The sequence below is a fragment of the Pararge aegeria genome, chromosome 19 (assembly GCF_905163445.1).
Source record: "Pararge aegeria chromosome 19, ilParAegt1.1, whole genome shotgun sequence".
Lineage (NCBI taxonomy): Eukaryota > Metazoa > Arthropoda > Insecta > Lepidoptera > Nymphalidae > Pararge > Pararge aegeria.
Window position 1 is genome coordinate 16,385,288 of NC_053198.1, and position 27,836 is coordinate 16,413,123.

Sequence of the window (27,836 nt, forward strand, 5' to 3'; positions counted from 1 at the left end):
ATTAAATTAATAGACACTGAAATTTTTATTAATTCGTGATTTTACTGGACATGGGCTGGCTTATTAGTTGCGAAAGGTTGTTTAGTGTTGTGCTCATTGAGCTCTATTTATGTGATCCGGTTGTTACTTGTTGCACTTGCAACGATGTCACAACACACAAGTCGGCCAGTTGCTAACTGGATTGGCCACTGAAGTCGAACTGAAGTCCACTGACTTGAACTATAGCTTTAGTTATCTTTTTTGGGTAGCCCCTAGAAGTTAGCCCTTAACTGCAATCTCAATAAGGACGGTAGCGGGTTAACCTGCTGGCAGCTCTTCTATTTCGGTAGAGTGGTACCTAGCCACGGCCATAGCGTCCCACAAGACAAGACCAGAGACAATTCAAAAATTATAAATTTCCAAAATAACCTCTGCCTTCGATCGTACCACACGAACCTTCCATTTATAAAGCAACACGCTAACCACTACGCCATTAAGCCTTGGAGGTCGCCTGAGATTTACCTTATCGGAAACTTACATAAAAAGTCAGTGCCTGATTAAGCAAGCGGGGGCCCTTAGCAAATTTTTTAAAAGAGCCCTTGATCTGCCATGGCTTCTTAAGTATTAAGTGGTAAAAATACAATTCAATACTCAATACGTATCCTAAATAAAAAACGTATTTGCTATGTATAGGTTACAATTTTGTGGGTAATTAATAGTGTAGTAAATTACTATCGGTGATGTCTGTGTTCGTGGGCGTGTGTTTGTGCGTGTGCGTGTGCGTGTGCGTGTTTTACAGTTAATACGGCACTGTAAAAAGTTCGGATAAAGATTTGATAGTTTTATTTTTAATTTAACACGTTTTTACTTTTTAGTACAGCACGTAGGTAGGTAAATCCTTAGGTTGAGAATAAAATTGAAAACACGGAAATCAAATAGTATCACTTTTATTACTTAGGTACTTAAATGTAATATATAATATTATTATTATACAAAAATACCAAACATTTTAATATCTTATTCAAACGAACTTAATATCACAAGTATCTTAGGACGAATACTATTCAAAGACGAATATAGAAGAGCTTCATTATGGTGAACTCGTTAGGTACCTAAGTACCTTCAGCTGTACACCCAAAAAATGACGTAAATTTGAATAAAATAAATAATTGGATAGGTACTATAATTTGGGCTCACATTTAACCAAAAAAATGTAGGTTACCATGTACAGGATAACTATCACTAACTCAATAAGTAATCTTATTGAGTTAGTGATTGCTATCCTAAGATAGGCTTTGATACTTTTTCCATCCTAAGTACTTACTCTAGAATAATACAAAACAGTAATACAATGCAATATTTAAAACAATATACCTACCTATTTCTACCTAGCAAATTTATAGCAATACAAAAAGGCAAGATGATAAATTGAACTTAAAACAACGAAATAATTGTCATACATGTATAATTATTACTAAAGTATATTATTGCAGAGAAATAAAGTATGATTATTGGCTAAAGCTTTAAATTACAGTTAGTACTACGCCATCTATTGACGAATGGAGAAACTAGCTGAAGCCGGATGGTCTAGCATGCAATTTATAAAACCATTAGATATTCACCACTTGATGGCGTAAAATAATGTGTAGCATTGCTTATTTATCAAACTGCTAATCAAAAGAAGAAGAAGGTTTGAGCAGGCAGTACATAAAAATTATTACAGCTTATCCTTTGATTATTGTGTCCTTAGTTACTAGGGGTGTAGTTTGGTAAGCTGATAAAATGGAAAGGAAAAAGAAAAAAAAAATTAGATTTTTAATTAAATATTGTGGTTGTACTATATTGGGTTGCACCTTTGTACTAAAGTGCTTAATTGCAAAAGCAATTTGGTCAGTTTTCCGCGTTCACTTAATTAACCAGGTAAGTAATTAGGTAGTATGGGTAGGCAGTTTATTAAATCATTTCTTTCACAAATAAAAACAAACTTGTCGCAAGGAATGTTACTTATTTATCAGTCGGCTCCAAATTTGTTTTTTTTTAAAGAACTTTGTCACGAAATCCATATTGGAATATGTAGGTATAATATTTTCATCTAGGTTGAATATAATAAAAACATATCAACGGGCAGGTAGATATCAAACATGACATGGCGTTGACTTTTTTCATCATGACGTTTTAGTGCATTATGATGCCATGATGTTTTTATAAACACCTTCTCTGTCAGAAAAACTCTTAAACCTATGTAAATCAAAGACAAGCAACGTACGGTCGGTTTCTAAGGTGTTTCCACATTTTACTTGCCTCAAACTTTTAGGCTCAAATTTGATTAGGAGCAACTTTGGATGGTTTTCGAGTTTCTAAATGCTTATAATTTTTGTTATTTTTTGAACTCTGTTATTTTTTTAAATTTTGTAATACTTTTAAACTAGAGCTTTAAATAAAGTTTCATAAGGTATATTTTAATGAGAGAGACTCTCGAAAACCGCATTCATGCCTTGTGTAAAGTGTATATCGTAAAAAGCAACTGCTTACCAATGAACCAGTGTCCTTAGTTAGCGATTTACACACTCGCATTAATTTCAATCTTTTCGAAATACAATAAATTCGGATTAAAATGGAACTAACTATCTCAGCAGATTCATTTCAGCAGCAATGATTGTAAAACGAGAAAAATTAGGTCCCTTATACTAAAAATTATAATGTTCCGATATTTAAAAACGTAAAACACTTCCGAGCTTGCAAATCTCATAGTTAAACTGCAGCTAAAATACCAAACCTTAAATCGTAATTTTCGTCCTATTGGACGAAAATTACTTTCTGAAGTCGTAACAACGTCATTTTGTAAAACACAAATATCGTACCTCCAAAATTCAGTACGCAAGATAATGTTAAGCCACGTCTTTATTTAATTTATGTAAAGGATGTCCTGTAAATGTCCAGCACAATGCTGAGCTGGCACCTTTTTTCTAGGTTGTGCCACACATAACATATATGGTGTTGTGAATATTGTAATGTGTGGCGCAATGTAAAAAATATTTTTTTCTTTCTTTCTTTCTAAAAAATAAATTAAAACGGACTGATAGAATTAGACAGAATTAAGAAGGTGATATTTTTGTAGTTTTTGGGTGCCCTGGTACGCTCTCAAGCACCTGTGAGGTTTGACAGTTTAGCCGGCGACATGTAGCCCGAGCGTCGTCATTGGCAGTGCTCGTTGGTGTCCACCACGGTGCTCTTCTTCCAGCCGAAGAAGAAGTAGCCGAGCCCCAGGCCCAGCACCAGCGCGAGGCAGAGCCACACGTTGTAGGTCATGAACACCAGCATCAGCACGTACGACACCGTCGACTGGATCACATGCAGGAACGTCTGCACTATGTGCGCCGTAGAGAACATGGAGTACCTGCGAACAACAATTATACAACGTGTAACAGAATTACGAAATAATATTGAAAAACGCATAAGTATCCCTATCCCTATCCCTATCCCTACTAATATTATAAATGTCAATGTAAGTTTGTTTGTTACGCTTTCACGCAAAAACTACTTAACCGATCCTCATGAAACTTTGTACACATATTCTTGCAAGTGTTAGAAGTAATATTGAATACTTTTTATCCCGACATTAAGCTCGGTTCCTTTGGGAGAGGGGATGAAAGTGTTTGACGATTTTACACCATAACTCCGACAAATAATAACCGATTTCAATAATTATTTTTGTATTTGTATTTGTACGTTCCCCCAAATTGTACGTTCTACCTTATTGTGCTGTTGTATTTGTATCTCTGTAAATTTTCTCTGTGGTGTACAATAAAAGTGTATTCATTCTTTCATTCATTCATTCATATTTATTTTTCTATACAAACTAATTCAAAACATTCTAAAGATTGAAGATAAAAGACCGACACGCGCATAGTATGAACGCTACGTGACGCATACCGGCATACCTAATAAAGTGGCAGGACTCTTATGATTTTAATTTTGCATGCGATGTTAGGGCTGTATCTGATTTAAGAATATAATTTCAGTTGGATTTTTATGGACCGAATTTTGCATAACATTTCCATTCTCCAAGAACTCGACATTAAAACATCGTTCGATGATGTTACTGCTCAGGCGGGTCTCCTGGCTAGAAAATTACTTCATAGAGCGCCTTGTTGTGCAGGGTAAGGTACGAGTAGAGGGCAATAAAGCGCGCGGTAGCTCACCCATGCAATCATCATATCCACCGATTACCGGCACGGGTCTTCCCCACAATGGCGAATGACCGTGAGGCGAGTTACAACTGCCACAAACTGTGTTTCGCGCAGTTCATTGAATACAATGCAGTTCAATTGATGACCTAGAGCCGCATGCAAGCTCTAGATTCAATGTGAAATTACGAGGCGACGAGAATGCAAAGAATTCGTACATTCTAGCCCTAGAATTGTTTCCACCCAGATTCATAATAATCGAAACAAATAAATCGAAATAGTGGTCGACAATCAGTAACGATATGTAAAGGAATATATCGGAATAATAAAGAATGAATAACTCTCATAGTAATAAGATGACTCGATCGGGTTTTCCCCGATAAACCTGCTATAGGTAAAGTTTGCATATTGCAAATTCTTGATAAAGAAGTACTCGCGAGAAATGGGAAACAGCTTCACTAAACAAGGAAGCTTTGGGGTATCTTATTTAACTGGCAAAACTGGCCATGCGGAATCATAAAATGAATCAGCCTATGACATTTATATTAAGGTAACCGCTGAAGTTAACGGTTCGATCTTTTATTGTGTACTAGCGTACTCAGCCCGCTTCGCCGGGCTAGATTTTGCTTTATTTTATTTAAACAATAAACTTACATCATTAAATTTTTAATTTAAGTCTCATAATATATTAAATCATTTATTTCTCTCCGTATTCATTCTCTTCTATTCTCTTCTCGAGCGAGTGAAGATCATTATCTACACCCATGTACACCCAACAATAGAATATCATCATGGTAAATAAAAGCTGTATTTGACAGTTTGACAGTTCAAAAATAGGAGTGCTCCGATCGTCACCAAACTTTACAGGATTACTCGCCAGGTCAATCCGAAGATTCCCTGAAAGTTTCATTGAAATCGGTCCAGCCGTTTCGGATCCTTTACAGAACATACCCATACACTTTCTCTTTTATATATATAGATTCAGGAAACAGAGGTTCGTTTTTTAATATATAAGTACTTAATAGATAACTGATATAACTTTCAATGTAGAATATTAAGTGTCTCCATGAACTTGTCCTGTTTATTACTTCATAACGCATTTATTTGCAATTGATTTGACTTTGACAATTATGCGGAGTCAAAATATTAATCTCTTGAGGATGTTGCGTAGAGTTGCATTTGAAGAGTACAAGAACTTGTGGTTAAAGGCGGTTATTTTTTCAAAAGAAATTAATTTTTCAATTTCACTCTTTGAAAATATTCACAACTTATTTTTATGTACCTTGATATAAATCCAAACAAAGGCAAAAACAAACAGATATTGAATAAGAAACTTTAGGGTAAATTTATAAATACTTCTTGAATAGCCAAATTATAATAGTATATCAAGGTCTTTACCAAAGATTTGCCTACTTCTATCCCATATAAAATATATATTTACTGTGCCCAAACTCATATGTACGAACGTGTAACATTTTGTTTGTGTGCTACCTTTGTTTGGCTCTGAATCCGCTGCACCGGACTTAATTAAATTTGCCACTGATACAATAAAATTGTGGATCCGTACTTTTATCCCGGAATGTGGAAACCACCCCCTATAAACAGAACAACACTTTGCAGGGCAAAACAGAGTATTGCCCTGAGTCCATCAACCTAATGCGTAAGTAATAAGCCTCATGGGCCTGTAATTAGACGGACAACCACGCTGTTCATATCATGAAAATTAAGCTTAATTTGCTATACTCCGCGAACAGCAGCAGAATCTGTATGGTGTCATTTATAATTACTTCAATCCGTATACTCCACACCGAACAGATCCTCGGCAATGTACCTTCTACACACGTTTCGCTCCGAAACCGGAGCATCCTCAGGAGATGTTGACTTTACAATGAATAATGGTTAACATGTGTTAACAAGTATTCTGAACTCAAGAACACATGATTACAACAACGGCACTTAGCTGCAAAACTAAGCAAGGTAGTACTTCCCCGAACGAGGTCTGTCACGAGGCTCTACCTACTTCCACTATTCTGCAGGACGTAGGGCACTCGACTAAGTTTGTTGTGGATTTTTTCTTAGACGGGCGCATTTGGAACCCTCATATCTCGCATATCGTACCATATCAGTATTGTTCCGTGAATTGTCGATATACTCTGAGAATATTGAATGACCTTTTAAAGTGATTCGCAGAGTTACACTATAGTATACTATATTAATAACATGTCTTTTATAATGTTTAATGTCATCTTTTATTCATTTTTCTTATAGTTATCCAGAAATTAGGTAGTTCTATCTAGTAAGTGTAAGTGGCCCTGCCAAGTAACAAGATGTAAAATAAATCTCAGTAATATGTACGTATTTGTGTGCCTAATTGAAGAAAATATTAGACTTTGACATTTAGCGTAATAAACTCAATGATTTTCAATTGGGATTTAACGAAACTAAGACGTGAATGCAGTTGCAGTAACAGTGGAACGTGACTTACTTCACTACAGCCGGTCCGGAGCAGGTCCCCCTCGCGCCGCACTCGTTCTTGGCGATGTTGACCTGCGAGTCCCCCGTGGGGGTGACCGCGCTGGCGTGCAGCGCCTCCCGATAGTATTTGAAGCCCTCGTAAAGCACGCTGGCGAGGAAGATGGCCACCGCCGAGCCGAACAGTTCCAGCGCCGTGGTAGTCTCCCAGCCTCGGAACAAGATCTCTTGCTGCACTCCCGCGTGGAACTGGAATCATTAATATACTGACTAAATATAAACATTGAAGTCGTTTTAGATGTTCGGAAAAAGATTTTTTTTTTAAATTTATTTATCAAATAAAGCAATCACATAAAATGGTTAGCACCGAAAAAGCAGAGGATTGTCCTCGATGCGTATCTGCCACGATTATTTTAGGTATTTAATTAGAAGAATAACCAGCTGTGGAAAAAACATACTGCTACATTGTAGAAAAATATGAACCGAGTAAGCGTGTAAATTTTAATCTTTAATAGTAGTAAGTACTAAAATAAATGAATATAAACTATATTAGATACAAAAGAGATACAAAAGAGAAACTAACTTAGCTAAAAACTTAACTTAGCAAGTTCTTAGGCTGTGTTAAAAAAAAAAACTTATGATACAGTAAACCGGCATGCAAGTCTAACTTTTCGAAATTGTGTGCGTTTTTAATTTAAGCAAATAAAATATATAATAGCTTTAACGGTGCAGGAAAACATCGTGCGGATACTTGCATGCCTAATAGCTGCCTGTTCTCTCAAGTCTACCAATCCGGACTTGGCCAGCGTGGTGGACTACGCCTAATCCCTTCAAATTCTGAGAGGAGACAAAATGGCGGATTTCATATTTTTTCACAACTTCCTCAATACTGATAGCAATTGGAAGGGCCTTGCTAGTAGAATAATGAACAATGCATTGAAAGCCGGAGTTTTAAATACTGTAATTAATACATTTTAAGTGAACTGTTTGAGACTTATTAAAAAAAATAAAAATAAAACAAATTCTAGGTAATTGGTATCAGTAGCGCAGTAGCAGCACCAAAGAGTTTCTGATAATGTCGTTATCGGTCACCGCAAGCTGACCGCCGTTACAAACGTATCTAGTTTCCCACCGCGGCTGTCTGCTGCGGTGATATCTTTACGTGCATAAGGGCAAAAACACACTGAGCGCACTTACACCGCGTCTTGCGCAAGATACGCACCGTGCACCGTTGCAAACTAACGCTTCCTTGAATAACTACGTGGCTCCTTGCTCATTTCCTTTTCCACTTTTTGGTTTTTTAGTTACTTGAAAACGTTTATACATAACCAAGAGAACTAATAGCCACTACACATAAAGTAATTTTTATTTATCCCAAAATTTAAATAAAGAACTAAAATAACACGTTGTGTGGGAAGTCGCATTGAATTATTTTTCAGTCTAGCGGAAAATCAGATTTAGTAAAGATATGTCAACAAAACTAGATCTGCTAGAAGTCATTCTAATCATAATTTATTTAATGAATTATCAATAGCTGAAAGGAAAAAATATAAACCATTGATGCGAGATGCGCGCGATATTTTTAGGCCCTATTACGTTAGACGTAGGTACTGACTAAACTCGGACGTAATAATATTACTCGCGGTTAGGTCGCGCAATCACAATCGTAAACAGTGCGTCACGCGCCGCGCGAGATACGCTATCTGTGTTTCGACCCTCTTAGGGTTTATTTTCTTTTTTACCTACGTTAGATTTGATAAATACAACTTTATTTTTTTTTATGCAGTTTACCATGGTTTATTTTGTAGTTATATATACTGTAGTCTGTACTGAATGCATACTGTTAGAAATGAATGAATGATAATTATAAACAATGTCATTTTTCTATCCGCTTGTTCGCATGTAATCAGTAGCCTATGCCAGTCCACTGCTGGACTAAAGGCCTCTCCCAACGGGAGATTTTGTCCATAATCACCACCAGTGGCGTGCACTTCATACTTGCACGAAAGCATACCTGCATACCCTAACATTTTCATATAACTGGCAACGGAGGAGGATTCTGCCGTTGCATGCCATTTTGCTTCGTTATGCTTAGCCCGGTCCAAATTACCCACACCACACTGGGCAGACGGGTTGGTGGTTGCAGTAGATGGTAGTAGTAGAACAGAGGACGCTGCTGTCCGTGCTCCGTTAAATCCCTTAGTCGGCTCGTACGACACCCGCGTAAAGGGGAGGAGGGTGGTGACAAATGTATTCTGATCTGCCGTTACCACACGGCAAGAAGTGTTCGCATGTGCATGACTTTAAATTATGGGAAGGTTCACAATTAGTATCCGTTTTTATGGTGTTTCTACAGTTTCTTAGACGATGGGCGTTATTCTTCTTCATTCGGAAGGGGAAATTTCGCTAACTTACCACCATGGCGTGGCCGTGTGAGCAGCCGTCCGACATGTCGTGGGCGCCGTGGTCATGTGCGCTGTGGTCGTGGGCGGCCATCATGTCGTTGTGATTCATTTTCTGGAAGTAAACAAACAAACCGTTTATTCAATATTCTTTCGCTCACCAACATTAAATTGATAACATCTACAAGGTTAGTTCGATGGAATATTCATCCTCATTATAGGATCAACCCATTACTGGCCCACTGCAGGATACGGGTCTTCTTCCGCAATGAGAAGGGTTTAGGCCGCTGCCCACCACGCTGGCCCATTGCGGATCGGTGGACTTCACACGCCTTAGAGAGCATCATGGAGAACTCTTAGGCATGCAGGTTTTCTCGCTTGTTTTCCACAGTTAATGTAAGTGATGTTTTCATTACTTAAAACGCACATTACTTAGAAAAGTAAGAGAAGCCGAAGTCCTAGCCACTGGGCTATCACGGCTTCGATGGAATATTACCATCATCGTAATGATGTGAAACTTTTGTCCGCCAAATTTTTCCATAATCATTAAAAAATATGAAATTGAAAAATAGAAATATTAAGTTAATAGGATTGTACAAAGTATTCATCAAAAGTACTCGGTGACAACCAATATCATTAGTTGTCAGTTGTGGACTGTGGTAACATTTAAGGTCGTAAGATGATGAGAGGAGGGGTGGTGACAATTGTATTCTAACAGTTTTCACCACTCACCACACTGGTTGTTTGCAGCCTAAACATTCCCCTGCTGGGCACAGGCGTTGTCTCGCATAGGAGAGATAGTTTTTCAGAGCATAGGCCCACCACGCTGCTACAACGCGGGTTGGTGTTCTTTAACTATACAGGGGAGAGCACTGATATCTATAGTACGAGTTTTTACTCAGTCTATCAGTGATTCAACCAAACATAAGTAGTATTAAGCTATGATTTATGTCATTATTTGAAAATCGTGCGAATAAATGATTTTACTATTAAGAATAAAAAACCACTACAACACAAAGAGACAATAACCGGGCCGACGGTTCAACGTGCTCTTCGAGCTAGGAAGTACTGTTTTTTTTATAACAGAATACACACAATTTTACAAAGCCTCGACATCCTTAGATGCTAACCACTGGACATACGAGGCAGTCCCGTCACAACACGGCACTATCAAATAATTCAATTAGTTAATACGTTTAGTTGTTTACTACAGTTTGACTATAAATCTTGGAATATGTTCAAAGAGAAACAGAACGTATTTGGTTAAGATTAAGAGAGCTTTTGAAGGTCCGTTTGAGTATGGCGGTAACTTTCACTGCGCATTGCGTTTGCGCAACGCTTCTGTCAATGCACCAGTAGTTGCGCAGCGCGGGATTTCCTAGATCAGCTTGCGAAACTACACTTCTCTAAATCTATACGTATTTTCAAGAGGGAAGCAAATAGCAGTAGTAATTGTTAAGTCGTAAATGCCACGAATGGCTGAATGGACCACGGTTTAAAACGAAAGCTTAACATTAAGCTAAACATTAACATTAACTCGACTGTGAGATGGCGATAACAAAAAAAAAACCTGGCTAGGTTTGGTGTGGGCTCTGCTTAGACCAGGACACGTTTGGAACCTTCCTAGCTTTTATTTTAACTTAACGAATGCAGATATCAACATCACCTAACATTAGTGTTAACATGTTAAATGTATGAACGATTCATAAGTGGTAATTAAGGTCTACGTGAATAAAACATTTTTGAATTTCTATTTTTTATACTTCACTTTTATTTACTTGTTGTTAAAGCGATATTTTATTATACACCAGCTAGCCCGGGTTTATTTACAGTAGTTTACAAATCCCGCGGGAACCGTTGGATAAAAAGTAGCCTATTTATTACTCTCCTTTTAACTAACTCTATACCGAAAACCAGGTTGATAAGTTATATAGTTAGAGCGTAAAGAAAGGATAAACAAATAAACAAATAAACAAAAATACTTCCACATTCATTATATTACTAGGGATAAAGTATAGTGTGGATTAGTTTGGATGCATAAATATAGGTAAGTCAGTAGCTATATCAAGAACTAAGTACCGCTGTGTACTTACATTCACTTTTAATAGGATTTTTTTTCAACTACAATCGTGTGCCCCGCGATGCGGTTCACCTTGAGCATTGCAGAGATGCGTAACTACCGGTTACCTATAGTGGGTAGCTTCCTAACGATCGCGTAGATGTTGTTTACTTTCCATGTCCACAAAAACATAAACCGTTGTACAGGTGTTTGTATCTTCTTTGCTCGACCCCTTCGATCAGCAAAATGTTCTCAGAAATATGATAACGTCCATGTATCTTTGACATCCACATGCATTTCAAATAAGTATACTTAGTTAGTTACCTATATGTAACGGTTCAAGAAATGTATTTTTATTAAAGAATGCATTAAAAAAAATTATATACATTTTTTAACGCACATTTTAAATTCTAAAGACATGTGCAAATTATTAACTTTTTTAAATTCAAGTTCAGTCCCTTTTCAGAATTCAGTTTTTTATTTTTTATCTGGATATTTTATATCAATATTTTCATCTCTTTTTAATAACCTATGTATTTAAGTAACTTAGTTAAGTTCACTTCCTGCGCATTATCTAATGGTTCTTTTCACGCAAGGTCACTCACAAGAAGCGTTCGTTCGAGCAGTAATCTTGTCAATGGTTTCTCGTAGGGCGCAAAAACAAGGACGCCGCTACACACGTTGGACGTGACAGTGTCCCTTGCTTCACAGGTATTAGCCAGGCATCTAGGTCTCAGGCGAATATAAGCAGAGGCTCAAATGTATAGAGTCAATAATGCCCCACACGACACACGTACTGTCAGCTGTCACATGCGGAGTGCGGATGGCAGGAAGGCACGTCTGCAGACCGACGATCGACTGCAGGTATCGACACGCATCGGTTATGCGTGTATGAATGGCATTAAAATTCATAATATCAAGTGGCGAATATCAATTACAATGGCCGTACTCTCGGGCAACATGTGTCAACATGGTCTATTGGTATATGAATGTAGTTGTATCTTATTTTAGCGTTTCTCACTTTTTTCTCTCTCTTGAACCGTCACAAAGTGAAGCATAAAAAAGTGTGTAACTAAAGTAACTTTTAGCGAGCTTGTGCTCTTTGACCGATTTCGAAGGGACTTTCACATGTGTGTTTTTTTATGTTAATAATTGACGGACCAATAACATGATCGTAAGTGGAATACCATCGCCTATGAACAGACCAACACTTCACAGGGCATGCAATCCATCCTGTGTCCATCAATTTAAGGCGTACGTGTTAAGCAACATGTGCCTATAATAACACCGGCAACCGCGCCCTTCAGACCGGAACACAGCATTGCCACAATGCTACTTAGCGGCAGAAATAAGCATGCCAATAGGCTCTGCTACAAAAAGCTCAAAAACGCAGAGGATAACGTTGAAAAGCAACCCTCTAAGAAATAGGGTTTGCTTGATTCTATAAAAGTCACTCTATACAGAGATGGGAAATTGTAACAAATGGGTTCATTTTAGAAGGCAACCTGCCCTTTAGGGATGAAGAAGAAGAAGAAGAAACACTTTATTGCACGTATAATTTACAGAAAAAAAACAGTAAGGAGTATACAGTAGGTACACAATGTAGGCAAGCAAAGGCGGCCTTATTGCTGCAAGCAATCTCTGAAATATTGTTTGTCTTCAAAACACTCCTCTAATAAGTAAGATAGTCCCAACAGAATGCTATCAAAATCTTATACTTATTATATATAAAGCTTAAGAGTTTGTTTCTTTGTTTACTTAAACGCGGAACAACTGAAACGATTTTGAAAAAAAAAATTCAGTATTGCATAGCCCATTTATCGATGAGCTATAGGATATCTAAGTATATATTACCACGCTAAGACCAATAGGAGCATAGCACCAATGAAGAATGATTTAAAGTCGAGGATTTTTCCTTTCGAGGGCTGCCGCTAAGTAAACGGTTAAAGTTTAAAATTCCTAAATAAAAGTCTCTTACATCATTTGGCTATCTATTAAGGTTTAACTTATACGCGGACGAAGTAGCAAGCGACCGCTAGTAACAGAATAATCAGAAACTTTATACAGATAAGAAGTGTACTGTATCTCGGCGGTCAATCGGTTATTTTTCTTCCAGAATAATTGCGTTAGTTAGATCAATGAGACAATAGCGTGCATCCGGAGTAATTGTGCCGCCAGGCCCGGGTGCGAGACAGCTGGGAGCCATATTGCATTGGCTGTGTTGTTTTCAATTTCCTTTTGATTTATTCAATCCCTATTTTCAGTTCGTCTAGCGTTTTGACTTGAACCTCTTTTAAAAGATATTGTTTTTATTATAGTTTCAAAGATAATGAGCATAGTTTACTTGTTCCGCTGCGTGCGCTGCGTAAACGGTTAAAGTTTAAAATTCCTAAACAAAAGTCTCTTACATCATTTGGCTATCTATTAAGGTTTTACTTATACGCGGACGAAGTAGCGAGCGACCGCTAGTAACAGAATAATCAGAAACTTTATACAGTTAGCGTTTTGACTTGGATCTCTTTCAAAAGATATTGTTTTTCTTATAGTTTCAAAGGAAATGAGCATAGTTTACTATTATCATAATATGTAATTCGCTATGTTTCCATCACATATAAAACTGCAATATCTGTATGCAGCAGTTTTTGTAGGTCATTCCGCTAATCTAGTCTAGCTAATACCTACTTGTAAATCATTGTAAACATACAGTGTTTTTTTTACAATTAGCTGTCGCCCACGACTTCCTTTTTCATTGTTCCACTACAAGTTAGACTTGACTGACCTTGACTGCAATCACACCTGGTGGTAAATGATGATCAGTCTAAGGTGGTGGCGGGCTAACCTGTTAGGGAGTAGGGCAGTTATATTAAACCAATACTCCATATCGCTTTCTACGCGACATCTTACCGGAACGCTAAATCGCTTAGCGTCACGTCTTTGTCGGTAGGGTGGTAACTAGCCACGGCCGTAGCCTCCCACCAGACAAGACCAGAGTAAAATTCAGAAATTGTTAAATTTGCCTCTGCCTGTAGCTGTGTAGCTCTGTATATGTGTATAGGAAGAGGATTTTATATCTACTGTATGCATACCCTGGTAAGAAACCCACTGCACGCCACTGGCTTCTATGCAGTATTTCAAATATGCTTTCTCAACGCAATCAAATGAATTGTGTTTAGTAGCAAGGCAACACTCACAACACTGAAAAAAATTATAGGTTTCGGTTTCGAAAATAGGCATAAATATGAGTAGTTCATCTTCAACATTTTGAGATCAAAAGTCAAATGTATTTGGTTGGTCGGAATTGTGTCCACCGATAAATTGATTTTAATGCAGATTTCACTGAGAGCGTTCACCTCGGCAGTTTTTCTCAATAATTCAATGAAGTAATGTTCTCGGTGATCTATTGCAGTAAACCAATTCAAGGCCTCACTGACCCAGTTATACTTGTTGGGAATTTTATTTAAGTTTATTAATTTCGTGCCAAATTTCGCAACACGAAGTAATGAAAGTAAGGTTGTAGAGCGTTTATTTAAGTTACTTGACAGCATCTCATGCTCAGTCATTATAAACCATGACACACGTGACAAACTCGTTATTTTTTATGTTTTTATTCCAATACCCCTATCCCTACTAATATTATAAATGTCAATGTAAGTTTGTTTGTTACGCTTTCACGCAAAAACTTCTTAACCGATCCTCCTGAAACTATGTACACATATTCTTGGAAGTGTTGAAGTAATATATGATTTTTAACCCGACATTAACCTCGGTTCCCTTGGGAGAGGGGATGAAAGTGTTTGACGATTTATACCATAGCTCCGACAAATTATAACCGATTTATGAGGCCCTCAGTGCAATGACTAAATAAAAGTTGTCAGAAATGTTCTTCGTTAACTTTAGCATATAAATCAACTAATAATGCGATTTCGATTACTATTCTTTGTAAGTGATAAGAGGAACTGAGACTGATACGACAGTTCTTTTTAGATATTGTTTATGATGTGAATTGAAAAAAAATATTTTTAAAACCACACCAGTTCTTTTTTTATATAAGCATACACAACTTAAACATTTCAGTAGAATTACACCTAAATTGAATGCCAGATGTTTTGACAAACGCAGACGACATCGCGGGCAACAGCTAGTATTCTATAAGTTAGCCCTTTAATGCAATCTCACATGCTGGTTAAGCATATATGTGATTATGCAGTCTAAGCTGGTAACGGGCTAATCTGTTAAAGAGATGGCAGTTATACTAAAACCCATAACCCAAATCAGTTTCTACACATCGTACTGGAACGCTAAATCGCTTAACGTCACATCTTTGCTGAAAGAGTGGTAGCCTCTCAGACAAACCGGAGAAAATTCAGAAATTATTATTCCCAAATTGCCCCTGCCGGAGGTCAAACCCGCGACCTCCCATCTAAAACCACAACGCTCACAGCTTGGGAGGTTCGGGGAAGTACCTACTACCTACATCTGTTATTTCCGCAGCCGCAAGTAGCAGTGCTGTGTTCCTCATACCCAATTCATATTCAAGCTTCTGTATCGTAACATGACAACATTAGTGTATTGTTTATCCACGATACGAGCATCAAACATCCTCATGTCACCAAGCTCAACCCGGATCGGATGTCATATCTAAAACAATGGTGTTGCCAGTAAACACCGGCTTGGCAAAGTCCTTCCGGAGTGACCTCATATTTAGTTATTTCATATTTCTTTTTTAAAATACACTAATAAATACACTTTTATAATGAATATACTACAACAATACACACATCGCCATCTAGCCCCAAAGTAAGCGTAGCTTGTAGCCCAAAGTAAGATAGCTGATGAATATTTTTATGAACATAAAACACATAAATACTTATACAGATTACCACGCAGACACTGAAAAACATTTATGTTTATCACATAAACATTTTACCGTTGTGGGAATCGAACCCATTTTTCGCCACATAGCGTATTTTTGCATATATAGTTTTATTTTACTAATGTGTATACGAAGAACCCCAGATAAAGGACTCATATATTAGCTCCTTCGTTTGGCGGAAAAACGGGCTGTTCTTAGTGATTGTATCAAATCACAGAAGCTGTCTCATAAAATTCTACTAAATGTTTTGCGAAATCCCGCAGTCAAACTGCTGATTACAAAAAAACAAAAAGGGCAAAAAAGTAAAGTGAGGTTTCGTTTAACAAGCAAATAATGAAACTATATATATGTTGTAAGAAAACGCGCTATTTGAAAGATTATACGATCTATCACCTAGTTACTTTAATGGGAAACCGCACTGTCAATAGATGGCGCTTTTCCAATACCATATAAATCCTAGTTAACTTTCACGCTATCAAATCAGTTAACGTAGGTAGAAAATCTCACACTTGGCACTCAGTTAAACCTTGTCCGTATTCCCCGACGTAGCTTTCCGAAGGAAAACTAAAGTAAGTATCTGAACAGTAAAAGTATCTGAAAAGTACCTAATAATAATAATAATCATTTATTTTTCTAAAAAACAATGTAAACAGGTTACCAAAGCTTAACAAAAAATTAAACTAGAGGCCCTAATAACTAAACTAAGTATAAAATCGTATAATAGTTATCATACATCTCTCCCCAGTTGGCAGTTGTAATAAGACATAGGCTTTGTGATTATAATTACAAAATTTAAAATTACATAATAATAACAGTGAAAATGAAAAATGAAAATGAAAAATAATTTATTTGTTATCTAAATTACATTACAAAACAATAGGCTAAGACCTCCATTTAAGTTAGGAAAAAACCTGTATTTGGAGGTCTCGCTCTTTCCGATAAAAAGTTTAATATATCTACTGATAACATGACAACCAATTTATTACATTTTATAATTTTATACTTTTTTTTTTGTTTAATGTTTAGAATTTTTCAAAATCAATCATGCAAGCATGCAAATATGTGTGTGTGTGTGTGTATGTGTTAATGTGCGTGTTGCATTACATCTATAGCCTATATAGGTCCACTGCTGGACTAAAGGCTTCTCTCAACGGTTTGCTCATAAGTGGTTATGAGCAAACTGGGCACGCTGGCCAGACGGGTTGTTGATCGCAGTAGCGTAGTAGCAGCACGGAAGACGCTGCTGCCCCAAATATATCCTTAGTAGACTCTTACATCACCCGCGGGTAAAGTGGCGTGTTGCATAACGGAGTGATAACTTAAGGAACGTAACGTGGTCGATATCTTTGGGTCTGATAAGAAAACTTAGTTGTAAACGGACGATTGAAAAGTCTATATGCACAGAAATGGGATTCGTGAAAATAAATAATTACACGCTTCGATTGTTTTTCAATGTACATCACCCTCATTATGAATTACATTTGGTATTTATTCATTTGTATCATCATATCAATAAACAAATACGAAGCGGTGATAGCGTAGTGGTTACAGCATCGCCATTCCTTTCGTGGAGACCAAGTTCGAGTACCGGCACGCACGACTGACTTTTCAGTGTTATGTGTGTTTTTTTAATATCATATTCGGCTTTAAATGGTGAAACGGAAAAATCGTGAGGAAAACTACACGCTTGAGAGTTCTTCATATGTTCTCAAAGGCGTGTGTAGTCTACCAAGGTCTACCAACTACAAGGCACGGGCCTCCTCCCACAATAAGAAGGGGTTAAGGCTGTAGTCCACCTCGCTGGCCCATTGCGGATTGGTGGACTCCACATAACTTTGAGAACATTATAGAGAACTCAGGCATGCAGGTTTCCTCACGATATTTTCCTACACCGTGAAGCGGGTAATATTTTAAATACTAAAAACGCACATAATTTAGAATAGTTAGAGGTGCGTACCGGGATTTGAACTCGGCCCCCTATAAGTGAAATCGAGCTCCTGCCCACTGGGCTATCACACTGGGCTTCTTATTTGTATATTGAATATGTCATTATATATTTTAAAGAGTACATTCGCATGCATGTAAATTGCCCTCTGCGCAGGTCAGCGCTCTTTTTGCGAGTCACCTACAACTACAACAAACAGTAACCTCAAAACAATAGTCTCTTTACTCAGGGATCAACATCGCACACTTGCGTATGACTAATTTCCACGCATTTTAACTTAGGGCAGTTATAATAGAATAATAAGCTTAATCTTTATTATTACGAGCTGCGACTCAATAAATAAAACTTTAAAAATGTGAACAGTAATATTACCATAATAAAGTAAAATAAATAAATAAATATACTACGACAATACACACATCGCCATCTAGTCCTTAAGTAAGTGTAACTTGTGTTATGGGTACAAAGATAACTGATGAATATTTTTTTATGAATAGTATACACAAATACTTATAATATATAGAATATATAGATAAACATCCGAACTGAAAAATATTCATGTTCATCACACAAATATTGTTCAGTTGTGGGAATCGAACCCACGGCCTTGTACTCAGAAAGCAGGGTCGCTGCCCACTGCGCCAATCGGCCGTCAAAAAGATGTGAAAAGTATTTATCACTTAAATATGTAGTAAACATTTTTGTTTTAATTGCATTCTGGTGAAACAAATGAGGTAGATATAACGTAGGTAGACACAGACTACATGTGCGATGTGTATATAAAACGCTTCGTTTTTTGCATGTACCTTACACTTTTGAACATACTTGAAACGTTTTATTTAGAATACTTAATTGCACAAACTTAGAAACAATACAAGAAACACACAAGAAAAGAAAAAAAAAAAAAACAATTAAAAAAGAAGTTAAATAGAGTTGTGTACAAAAGCGGTCTTATTGCAAAAGCAATCTCTTACAGACAACCCTTGGTGAAAGTAATAGTAGAAAACATGAAAGAGGGACAATGCAAACATATATATCCCTACTAATATTATAAATGTCAACGTAAATTTGTTTGTTACGCTTTCACGCAAAAACTGCCAAACCGATCCTCATGAAACTTTATATACATATTCTAGGAAGTGTTTTCATTCATTAAGCTCGGTTCCTTTGGGAGAGGGCATGAAAGTGTTTGACGATTTTACACCATAACTCCGAAAAATTATAACCGATGTAAATAATTATTTTTGTACTACAGAGGTTATAATAAGTGTTTAATTTTGCCAAAACTTTGTGCAGATCTGATGAATGTAGTTGGAGATAGAGGACAGAACTCCTCATCGGAGTCTGGACAGCAGCAAACCCCTCATTTAAGGCTTAGCGATACTGAATACTTGAATGCCAATTGAATGCCACATCAAAAAACAAAATCAAACGCAGACGAAGTCGCAGGCAACAGCTAGTATATAATAAACAAATGCATGAACCTCTATAGTAATATAATCTTAACAATAAGTAGTAAGTATGGCGCATGCAGCACAATGCTGAGCTGGCACCTTTTTTCTAGGTTGTGCCACACATAACATATGTGGTGTTGTGAATATTGTAATGTGTGGCGCAATGTAAAAAATAAATGTTTCTTTCTTTTCTTTCTAAGTAACGTTCTGTTTGTAGTGACTCTACCACCGGGTCAGAAGGTAGATTCTACCGAGAAGTAGCCGGCAAGAAACTCAGCATTTGCTATCTGTTAATGGTAACGTTGTGCACTGACATCGAAGGCCGGCTTACAACACCATATACTAAATCATTGATCAATGGACGTCGATAAGAGAGCCGAAGCGTCGCGTCGCGCGAACGAAGGTACAAGATACAAGAGCACGTTATCACAGTTTAAACTGACATATAGTTTGATAACAGGGCTTTGTAAGTACTTCATAATATTTGTAGAATATAAATCACTATTTTACTGGAGTACCCTTAAAATGTCTTCTTCTTGTAAAATAGGTAACAATTTATAACTTAAGGCTTTTTTTTTCAATCTTAATGTATGTTATTTAAATCTGTTTTATTTATCTTTACAATTATTTATTGCAAGAAATTGTCGGTATGTTTTAAATAAGTTTATTTTAGATAACCCGCTAACTACCTCTTTAACTAACACGACGCTGTAGTAATAAAACCGTAGGTTATTTTTTTTTGTTTGTTAAACCGCGCTAAACTCTAGAACTGCCAGTCAGATTACATAAAATTTATTTTAAGTTTATAATTTTTTATTCTTTATAATGGTTACACGTAGTAAACAGGATGTGTAACATTACAGTATGACCCTCAGGAGGTTTTCACTTTTCAGTAAAAATCTCAGTCGGTATCTCTAAAAAGAGCTTGGAAAGTAACGGTGTCCACCCCCGTGCCTAGGACAGCACGTTAAGACGTCGATCTCATGTTAAAGCCCGTTAACCCGTATTTGAATAGCGTAGTGTATGCTCTAAAGCCGTCTTTACTACCGCCCAGAAATGTGATTTTAATATGCTAGGAATAAATATAAAACAAACACTGAAACAAGCGTGTAAAGTTTAGCTTCGTAGGTACCGATGTAAAACGGCACTAACCGATAACAGGTACATACTCAGTTAAAAGTTACTGCGTCTGGAAAATATGTTCTACATCGTTTAGAGTGATAAGAAGCAGGTACCTGTTACTACGATTGCATCAAGAACGTCGTACTGATGTAGCTTGGAACTGCGGTATTTAAAGTCCATTTTCGGATACTCATTTGGATAAAACTTTGTAAAACAGAGCCAGTGCAACGCTTGGCATTGGCCCACGAACAAATATTTCTATGAAGATGACGACGGAAATTCCTCTGGAAGAGACAAAATAATGTAGGACTTATAAACAGAGGATGCGTTCAAAAATCGAACATGTTAACCGAAGATCGACGCTTTGTAGCGGGTTTCTCCAAAAAATCTGTTGCTGAATCATTGGGGAAACTCGGTAGAATCTGCCTTCCGAACCGGTGGTAGACTCACTACTAAAATACTGACTTGACGTTTCCAAAGTAAGCACTTTGGAAACGTTTGAAACTAGGCCTATTTAAACTAAATAAATTTTGAATTTTGAAACAAAATAAGTTAGGTGCAGTAAATAATAACTTTGAGGTCAGCAGTAGTCTAGAAAGTCAAAAGTAATCAGTAAAATCACTAGTCTCCATTAGAATTGTGATGTTCATACCCGATATAATACCTATTGAAGTGTCTAAAATTGACATAACAGCAGTTTAGTAAAAATTACTGTTATACGCTATCTTATATCTTTAAACGAGCAATTCTTGTATATATATAATTGGAATCTCGGAATCGGCTCCAACGATTTTCATGAATTTTAAATTTCATGCAAAAATATCCTTTTTGAGAGATTCTGATGCGTGCGATGCGTTAAAGGTAAACGTTACGCCAAACGACGGAAGTATGTAGAAAGTATATCGGAATATAATTGTCGGAAATATTGTTCCTTTAAAGTTCTATAAAACAGTCCGCGACAACAAACGAATATTTTTTTAAGTCGGCTCATTCACGGCTAGTTTGTAATAATATAGTGAAACATTTTTATTTTATTTCCATTAAGTACACTTTAAAGTTCGTAAAAGTTCACAGAACCGACCTAATTAGAACGTTGTAAGGCATATGATTGAAATTCTATCAATCTGTCCTTTGTAACTTGAACGATGTATCATGTAATGTAGACACTGGATATGCTGATGCCATAAGACAATTACCAGCGCAAGTAGCTACCCACTTCCAATAATAAAAATAACACTTGTATTTAAACAGGTGTTTTACCGAAAAATTTAAACCTTCCATAAATCTTCTGAATTAGACGTTGCTAACTTCGGTAAAACTATTTGACAAATTAGACGACCTTAAATATGGCAGTTGAACATTTTAACAGCTTCTTCCTACGATTAAAACCATCACCTGAATCGGTTAAGTGATCTCATTGTATTTGATACATAAACATAAAAAAATTCAATTTCTCGAATAGATCCATTTTTTTCGGTTAGTGACACAGATTGTCAAATTTCACAAATCAACAGACATCCAACAGTAAGCCAATTATACAGAGTTTCTTAACAGCTTCTTCTAATAAATAAATTAACTTAGTAGATTCAAATAAAATCTTTTCAGTACATAACAATAATATCATGAGCTGGAGACAATGTTAGCGCGCCATTGCATCGCACAGCGAAACAAGGAAGTCGTTGCAGTTTGCGCTCAGAAACTAGATTCGTGAACCGGTTCCGCAACAGCCGCGTCCCAGCCTAGACTCCGGAACAAATCTACTATAGAGCTATAGGGTTTAGGTGGCTTGCTATTTTTGGTTCCCGTGCATTTCGATAATTATTATTAAATATCTTTTGCCCGCGGTCTTCGTCTGCGTTAATAACGGTTATTTACAAATCCCGTGGCCACCGTTTGTTTCCCTGGGATAAAAAGTAGCCAACTCTAAGTCTGAACTAACTCTATGCCGAGAATCAATCGTTTGGTTTCTAAGTTAGACCGTGAATTTAATGTATTTATTTATTAAGTAATTCATACGGACAAATCCACATACACTAATTAACAATTACATTATTATTCTCATTATACTAATGAACTACACGAACGATATGTATTTATTTAAAATTAGGATACATCAAATAGAAAAGAGAGATATACAAATAATAATGGTAACAACAATAAAAAGAAAACAAACAATAACATAGATAAATGAAATAGTGAAGTCAGGACTAAAAAACAAACTAACTTTCGCATTTATAATATTAGTAAGTATGTATTTGCAAAGCGCTAGCAAAAATGTTTAGATAATGGAAGGTGCGTCTGCGTGGTAGAGTCATTGTAAACGGACATTCTTGGCCTTAAAAGTTACTAATAAGGTAGATCCACTCAAAATAAATTAATTCTAAGCTTAAAATATGAAAATGTACTCATATTACAACGAATATGAGCGCAAAAATAAGACGCAAAAGTTCCATTTAACTGTTTTTTTAATTGTTGTACGTTTCGCTGCTAATCCGCCAACATGGTTATCGACGACTTTTTATAGCATATGACAGTTCTTTATTTTTTTTTTCTCTATTAGCTAGGTTACAAACGTCCTGATTTATAAAACATAGATAAAACACAGATATACGCTTATCAACCCAAAAGGATGCTTAGCAAAGATATTATTAAACAGCACCGACGGACAGCCATTTGATGTAATTGAAAACAATAGAGTGAGGGGCCAAGAGGTCGCCAGTTACGAAGGAGGCTGGATTTGCAGTGTAACGGATATTCGCGGTTATCATATATCCAGTCTTATGTTGCACTTATACCAAAGATTATTATTATAACTTCCTACTACGATATTCCTTATTTCCCTTAGGGGTATGGTTTTGATAATACTACCATACCCCTAATAGGTCAGGCCGTTACCATCTTAGACTGCATCTTCACTTACTAGCAGCAATTCACTTGGCGGAATCGTCTAAGATAGGAAAAAGACCCGAAAAATAAAACTATATTTCCTACATTAGCTTTCTTAACTTGCAAGATCAACTCTATGTACCAACAGCATTTCAAAATTATGCAATGAGTTTCGAGGTGTTTTCTCTGCGCTACTTGACTGGCATATTGTTTAGAAACAATAAGTTGATGAACAAACCATGCTTTGGGAAATAATCATAGTCAGTTACAAATAAATAGGTCTGTATGAAAACAACTTACTTTAATAACTTCGTTTAAGGAAAATGTTATTTAAATTATTTTTCAATCAATAGGCGCTTCTGGTTTCTTTTATCTCTGAACCGAGTTTACATAATATATACTAGAAATAAATAAAATTGTAGTTTGTAAATATATTTGTGATTCAAAGGTATTATTATTTTTAGGAAAACCAAATCAAGCAGATAACTCAATAATTGACGTTTCGAAGTACCGACGAAGTATTTCGGCTCATGAGGCTTAACACCTAACATACTACGTCGCTAACCTCATAAGAAGGCTCAGAGTCACTCAGCGAGCGATGGAGAGAGCTATGCTGGGAGTATCTCTAAGTGATCAAATCAGAAATGTGGAGATTCGTAAAAGAACCAAAGTTACCGACGTAGCTAAACTTTAAGCTGAAGCGGCAATGGGCGGGGCACATAGTTCGGAGAAAGGATGGTTTCAAGGCGGTGGAATGGCAGCTCCGCACTGTTGAGCACAGCGTTGGTCGACCCCCAACGAGGTAGACAGACAACATTAAGTGCGTCGCAGGTAGCCGCTGGATCCAAGCGGCACAAACGCGTGGAATTTGGAACTCCCTACATAAAACCTATGTCCACTAGTGGACGTCTATTGGTTGATATGATGAGGCTTAACACCTTACGCCTCAAGTTAATCGAAAGGGCGACAGGACGTGTTCCATGCATGCCATGCGATGTTTTGTGAAAAAAGGGGACGATTCAGGTAGCCCTAGCTGTGTTCGCAAGGATTTCCACTTGACACTATTTTCTAAAACAGATTTTAATATTTTTCTTAATCCTACTAATACTGACCAACAGTCTTATTTATATGAGCACGCTTTATATTAGCTTCACCTGTATGGATTGTTTGTAACCGACGCCTTGGGACTTGATTTAGACCCTCTTCAAACGGTCTGATTTCGTTCAAACTTTGTTTATATATCGATAACCGATAACAATACACTAAATTGATAAGATTAATTCATTTTTCAAAAAAGATTTTTGTTAATTTACATAATTTTCATCTATAGTCGATAAGGCGGGAACGATCTTGATTTTAAATTCCAACTATTATCTTTATCTTTATTAATATATATAATATTAACAAAATTGACGGTGAGTGGTTAACCGATTAATTTTGCTATAATAAAAGGTAAGGTAGTTCTAGAAAAACTAAAAATCACGCTTTTATAAATAAATTAAACTAAAAGGTAGAAATTATTTTGGTTTTTTGTACTAAGCGCATTTTTTAGAACTATTAATTCATTACACTTAAGGAAACTAAAATACCGTAACTTTTTTTTATTACACCCGACTGCAATCTCACCTGTTAAGTGGTGATGCAGTCTAAGACAATAGCGGATTAACCTGTTACAGAGTATGGCAATTATATTAAACCGATATCGTAAACTTTATTGAAATTATATTTTTTAAAATTCGTCTATAATACCAAATATACTCTTTGCACGTAAGGAGACAAAATAACGTAAGTATATTCTTTTCTAAAGATTACCTATTTTCTACTTTAAAATAATGAAAGAACTACATTGAAGTCATAACCAAAACGAATCGCTTAAGCGAATCGCCATTGGCTATGTATACTCAGGTGTTAATGCGAAAACACATTTTTCAGTTCCATTGTTTATAATACAGATAATTAGGTGTGCGTCGGATTGTGTCGATACTCTACCTGGCAATATTAATTTCGCGTTTGGAGACTAGACGATATTTTCGGCGAGATAGGATATCTACAGTATGTACTATTGTGGTTAAATCATAATAAAACTATTAATTACTCGTAGTTGCAAGGAAGTACTTAGTTTAGTGTCTCAATAAAGATTGCATCAGTGCGAGAAAAGAACCATGCTAGGTCAATCTTTATATACATGTTTGTATATCACTGAACTCCTCCTAAAGGGCTGGACCGATTTAAATGAATTTTTTGGTATGCGTTCGGGTGGCACCCTGGATGGTTTAGATTCACAAATCAGCCCGACAGATGGCGCTGGGGTCAGCTAGTATCTATATATATCTTTCTAATAATATTTTTTATCAATATTGAAAAGACTGTTCACTGTGATTTTAGAAAATATTTTTAACTGTAGATAGGTAGATATGAGATGTATGTCAACATTTCCGAGCGATACCTACTGAAAAAACAAGATTTTTGGATGAGTTTTTAGAATAAATAATATCTATCATGCATCTTCCAATCACGTTTTGGATTTTTAAATAAATAAGGATATTAGAAATACAGATAACGGCTCGACTTAACTTTCGGGGGGCCGAGTTCGAATCCGAAGTTATGTGCGTTTTAAGTAATTAAAATATCACTTGCTTCAACGGTGAAGGAAAACATCGGGAGGAAACCTGCATGCTTGAGACTTCTACATAATGTTCTCAAAGGTGTGTGTAGTCCACCAATCCGCAATGGGCCAGCGTGGTGGGCTACGGCCTTAGCCCTTCTCATTCTTTCAGATCCTAGGAGACCCGTGCCCTGTAGTGGGCCAGTAATTTGACGATATGATGAAGTACCGATGTATCAAAGTAATCCTCTGTACAAATAATAGTTTCCAATTTGTGTATTAATAAAGGTAACTTTCGTTGGACTCCATACAAAAGTTATCTGCGAATAATTCTTCTATGAACTTGTTCTACATCCGAAACTACATTAGATAGCGCTTATCTCAGCATTATCGACGCCTAAATCTAAACAGTATAAAGTAATATTGTTTTGTAAGACCTTTTTGTGAAAAATGTAGATCAAAACAATCACATAACGCAGTAAATGCATATTTTGTGTATGTTAACAAACTTAAAATCGGAGTTACCAAAAATCATTAATATTATCATCAGCATCACCTAATTAAATCGTTATTGTCCCACTGTTGGGCACAAGTCAACTCTCTCAAAGAAGACAGATTCAGAGCTTCTACCCTCCACGCTGCTACAATGCGGGTTGGCGGGCGTTAACGCTTCAGCAGTAGCGTGTTAAGGGTTTGTCTAGGGTAGACATAAATCAGGATTATTGGAATGGTAAAAACCTCCTCATAGACGAATAATATACCAATTTTAGGGTAGGTAATGCTTTTTAGCATCTATGAAGTGCACACCATTGCACTTCTGTTATTCACTTACTCTCCAAAACAATACGAATATCCTAACTCAGACAGTTAAGGCTAATTGTACAACTCTTGGCATCAACCGGGAATTGAACCTAAGACTTTGTTACCAAAAAGAAAACCACTAGATCATCAACTAATTTGACAACTTCACTGGTAACGTGATTTTTTTTACTTGAAATCAAACACGGTGTGAATGAAGTAAGGTAACGTAACATATGGCCGGCTAGGTTAGCTAATAAGCAAAGGTCAACCATTGTTATGTTACGTGCCGCTCACTAAAATTTACGTAAGGTGAGTTTGTTTGTATTTTATTAGCCACATTTATGTACTATTGTTTTTACTACCACAGATCATAATATGGGGCAGGTTCAGTAGCAGTAATTAATATATGACTAAAGGCCCATAGGCTGATGGGTAATTTTGGCTTGGAGTTAATTAAACTTTCTTATAGTCAGTCAATAAATGAGTTTTTATTTTCGAGATTGGTTATTTAACTTTACAATTTGCAAAATTAGCGGAAGATCTATGTAAAGTCTTTAATAGAAATATAGATCATTTGATAAATGTATAAGTATGTAATTTACACATTTATAAACCTTTTATTTTCCGTTATTCAATAAAAAAAAAATATTCAGAAATGTTCCACTTATCTTTAAACCAATTTTATTTTAACCTTTTCGTTAACCGCATCAATAATGCAGGCGAAGCCTCGCTTTATAATAAGCATCCGTAAAAATTGCAGTACGTTATTGTAGTACACTTAAAATAATAACAAACCATTATAAATTACAAGGACAATAATTGTCCTGTATAATATTCACTGTGACCATAAATTCTTTCAGGAAAACTCACCGTTACTCACTTAGTAAATATCACGAAAAGTTTTTATTATAAGTCTTTTATGTCAACACTGGCACGAAATATAGTTCGGAAAAAAAACTTAAAATGTGGCGCGAACGTCTATGGGCAGCGGCAGAGCGCGCGGGAGTGTTTTAATTCAAACTTCGAACTGTAGAGCGTAGTGTGGTACAGC

General features: G+C 36.5%; 1 protein-coding gene across 3 annotated transcripts; it reads right to left on the minus strand.

Annotated features, from left to right (window-relative positions):
* Nucleotides 1-946: 946 nt before the first annotated feature.
* On the minus strand, nt 947-27,836 carry LOC120632250 (high affinity copper uptake protein 1). Of its 3 annotated transcripts, none has more exons than XM_039902070.1 (4): nt 27,666-27,836; nt 9,054-9,155; nt 6,652-6,887; nt 3,175-3,376 (listed from the first exon to the last, which is right to left on the minus strand). In XM_039902070.1, exons 2-4 carry the CDS (start codon nt 9,150-9,152, stop codon nt 3,175-3,177), a joined length of 537 nt encoding a protein of 178 aa, XP_039758004.1. In that variant the 5' UTR covers nt 9,153-9,155; nt 27,666-27,836. The 3 variants fall into 3 exon arrangements, with proteins under 3 accessions (XP_039758005.1, XP_039758004.1, XP_039758003.1); XM_039902069.1 differs by having other exon boundaries at nt 27,656-27,836; XM_039902071.1 differs by lacking the exon at nt 27,666-27,836 and having other exon boundaries at nt 947-3,376; nt 9,054-9,152.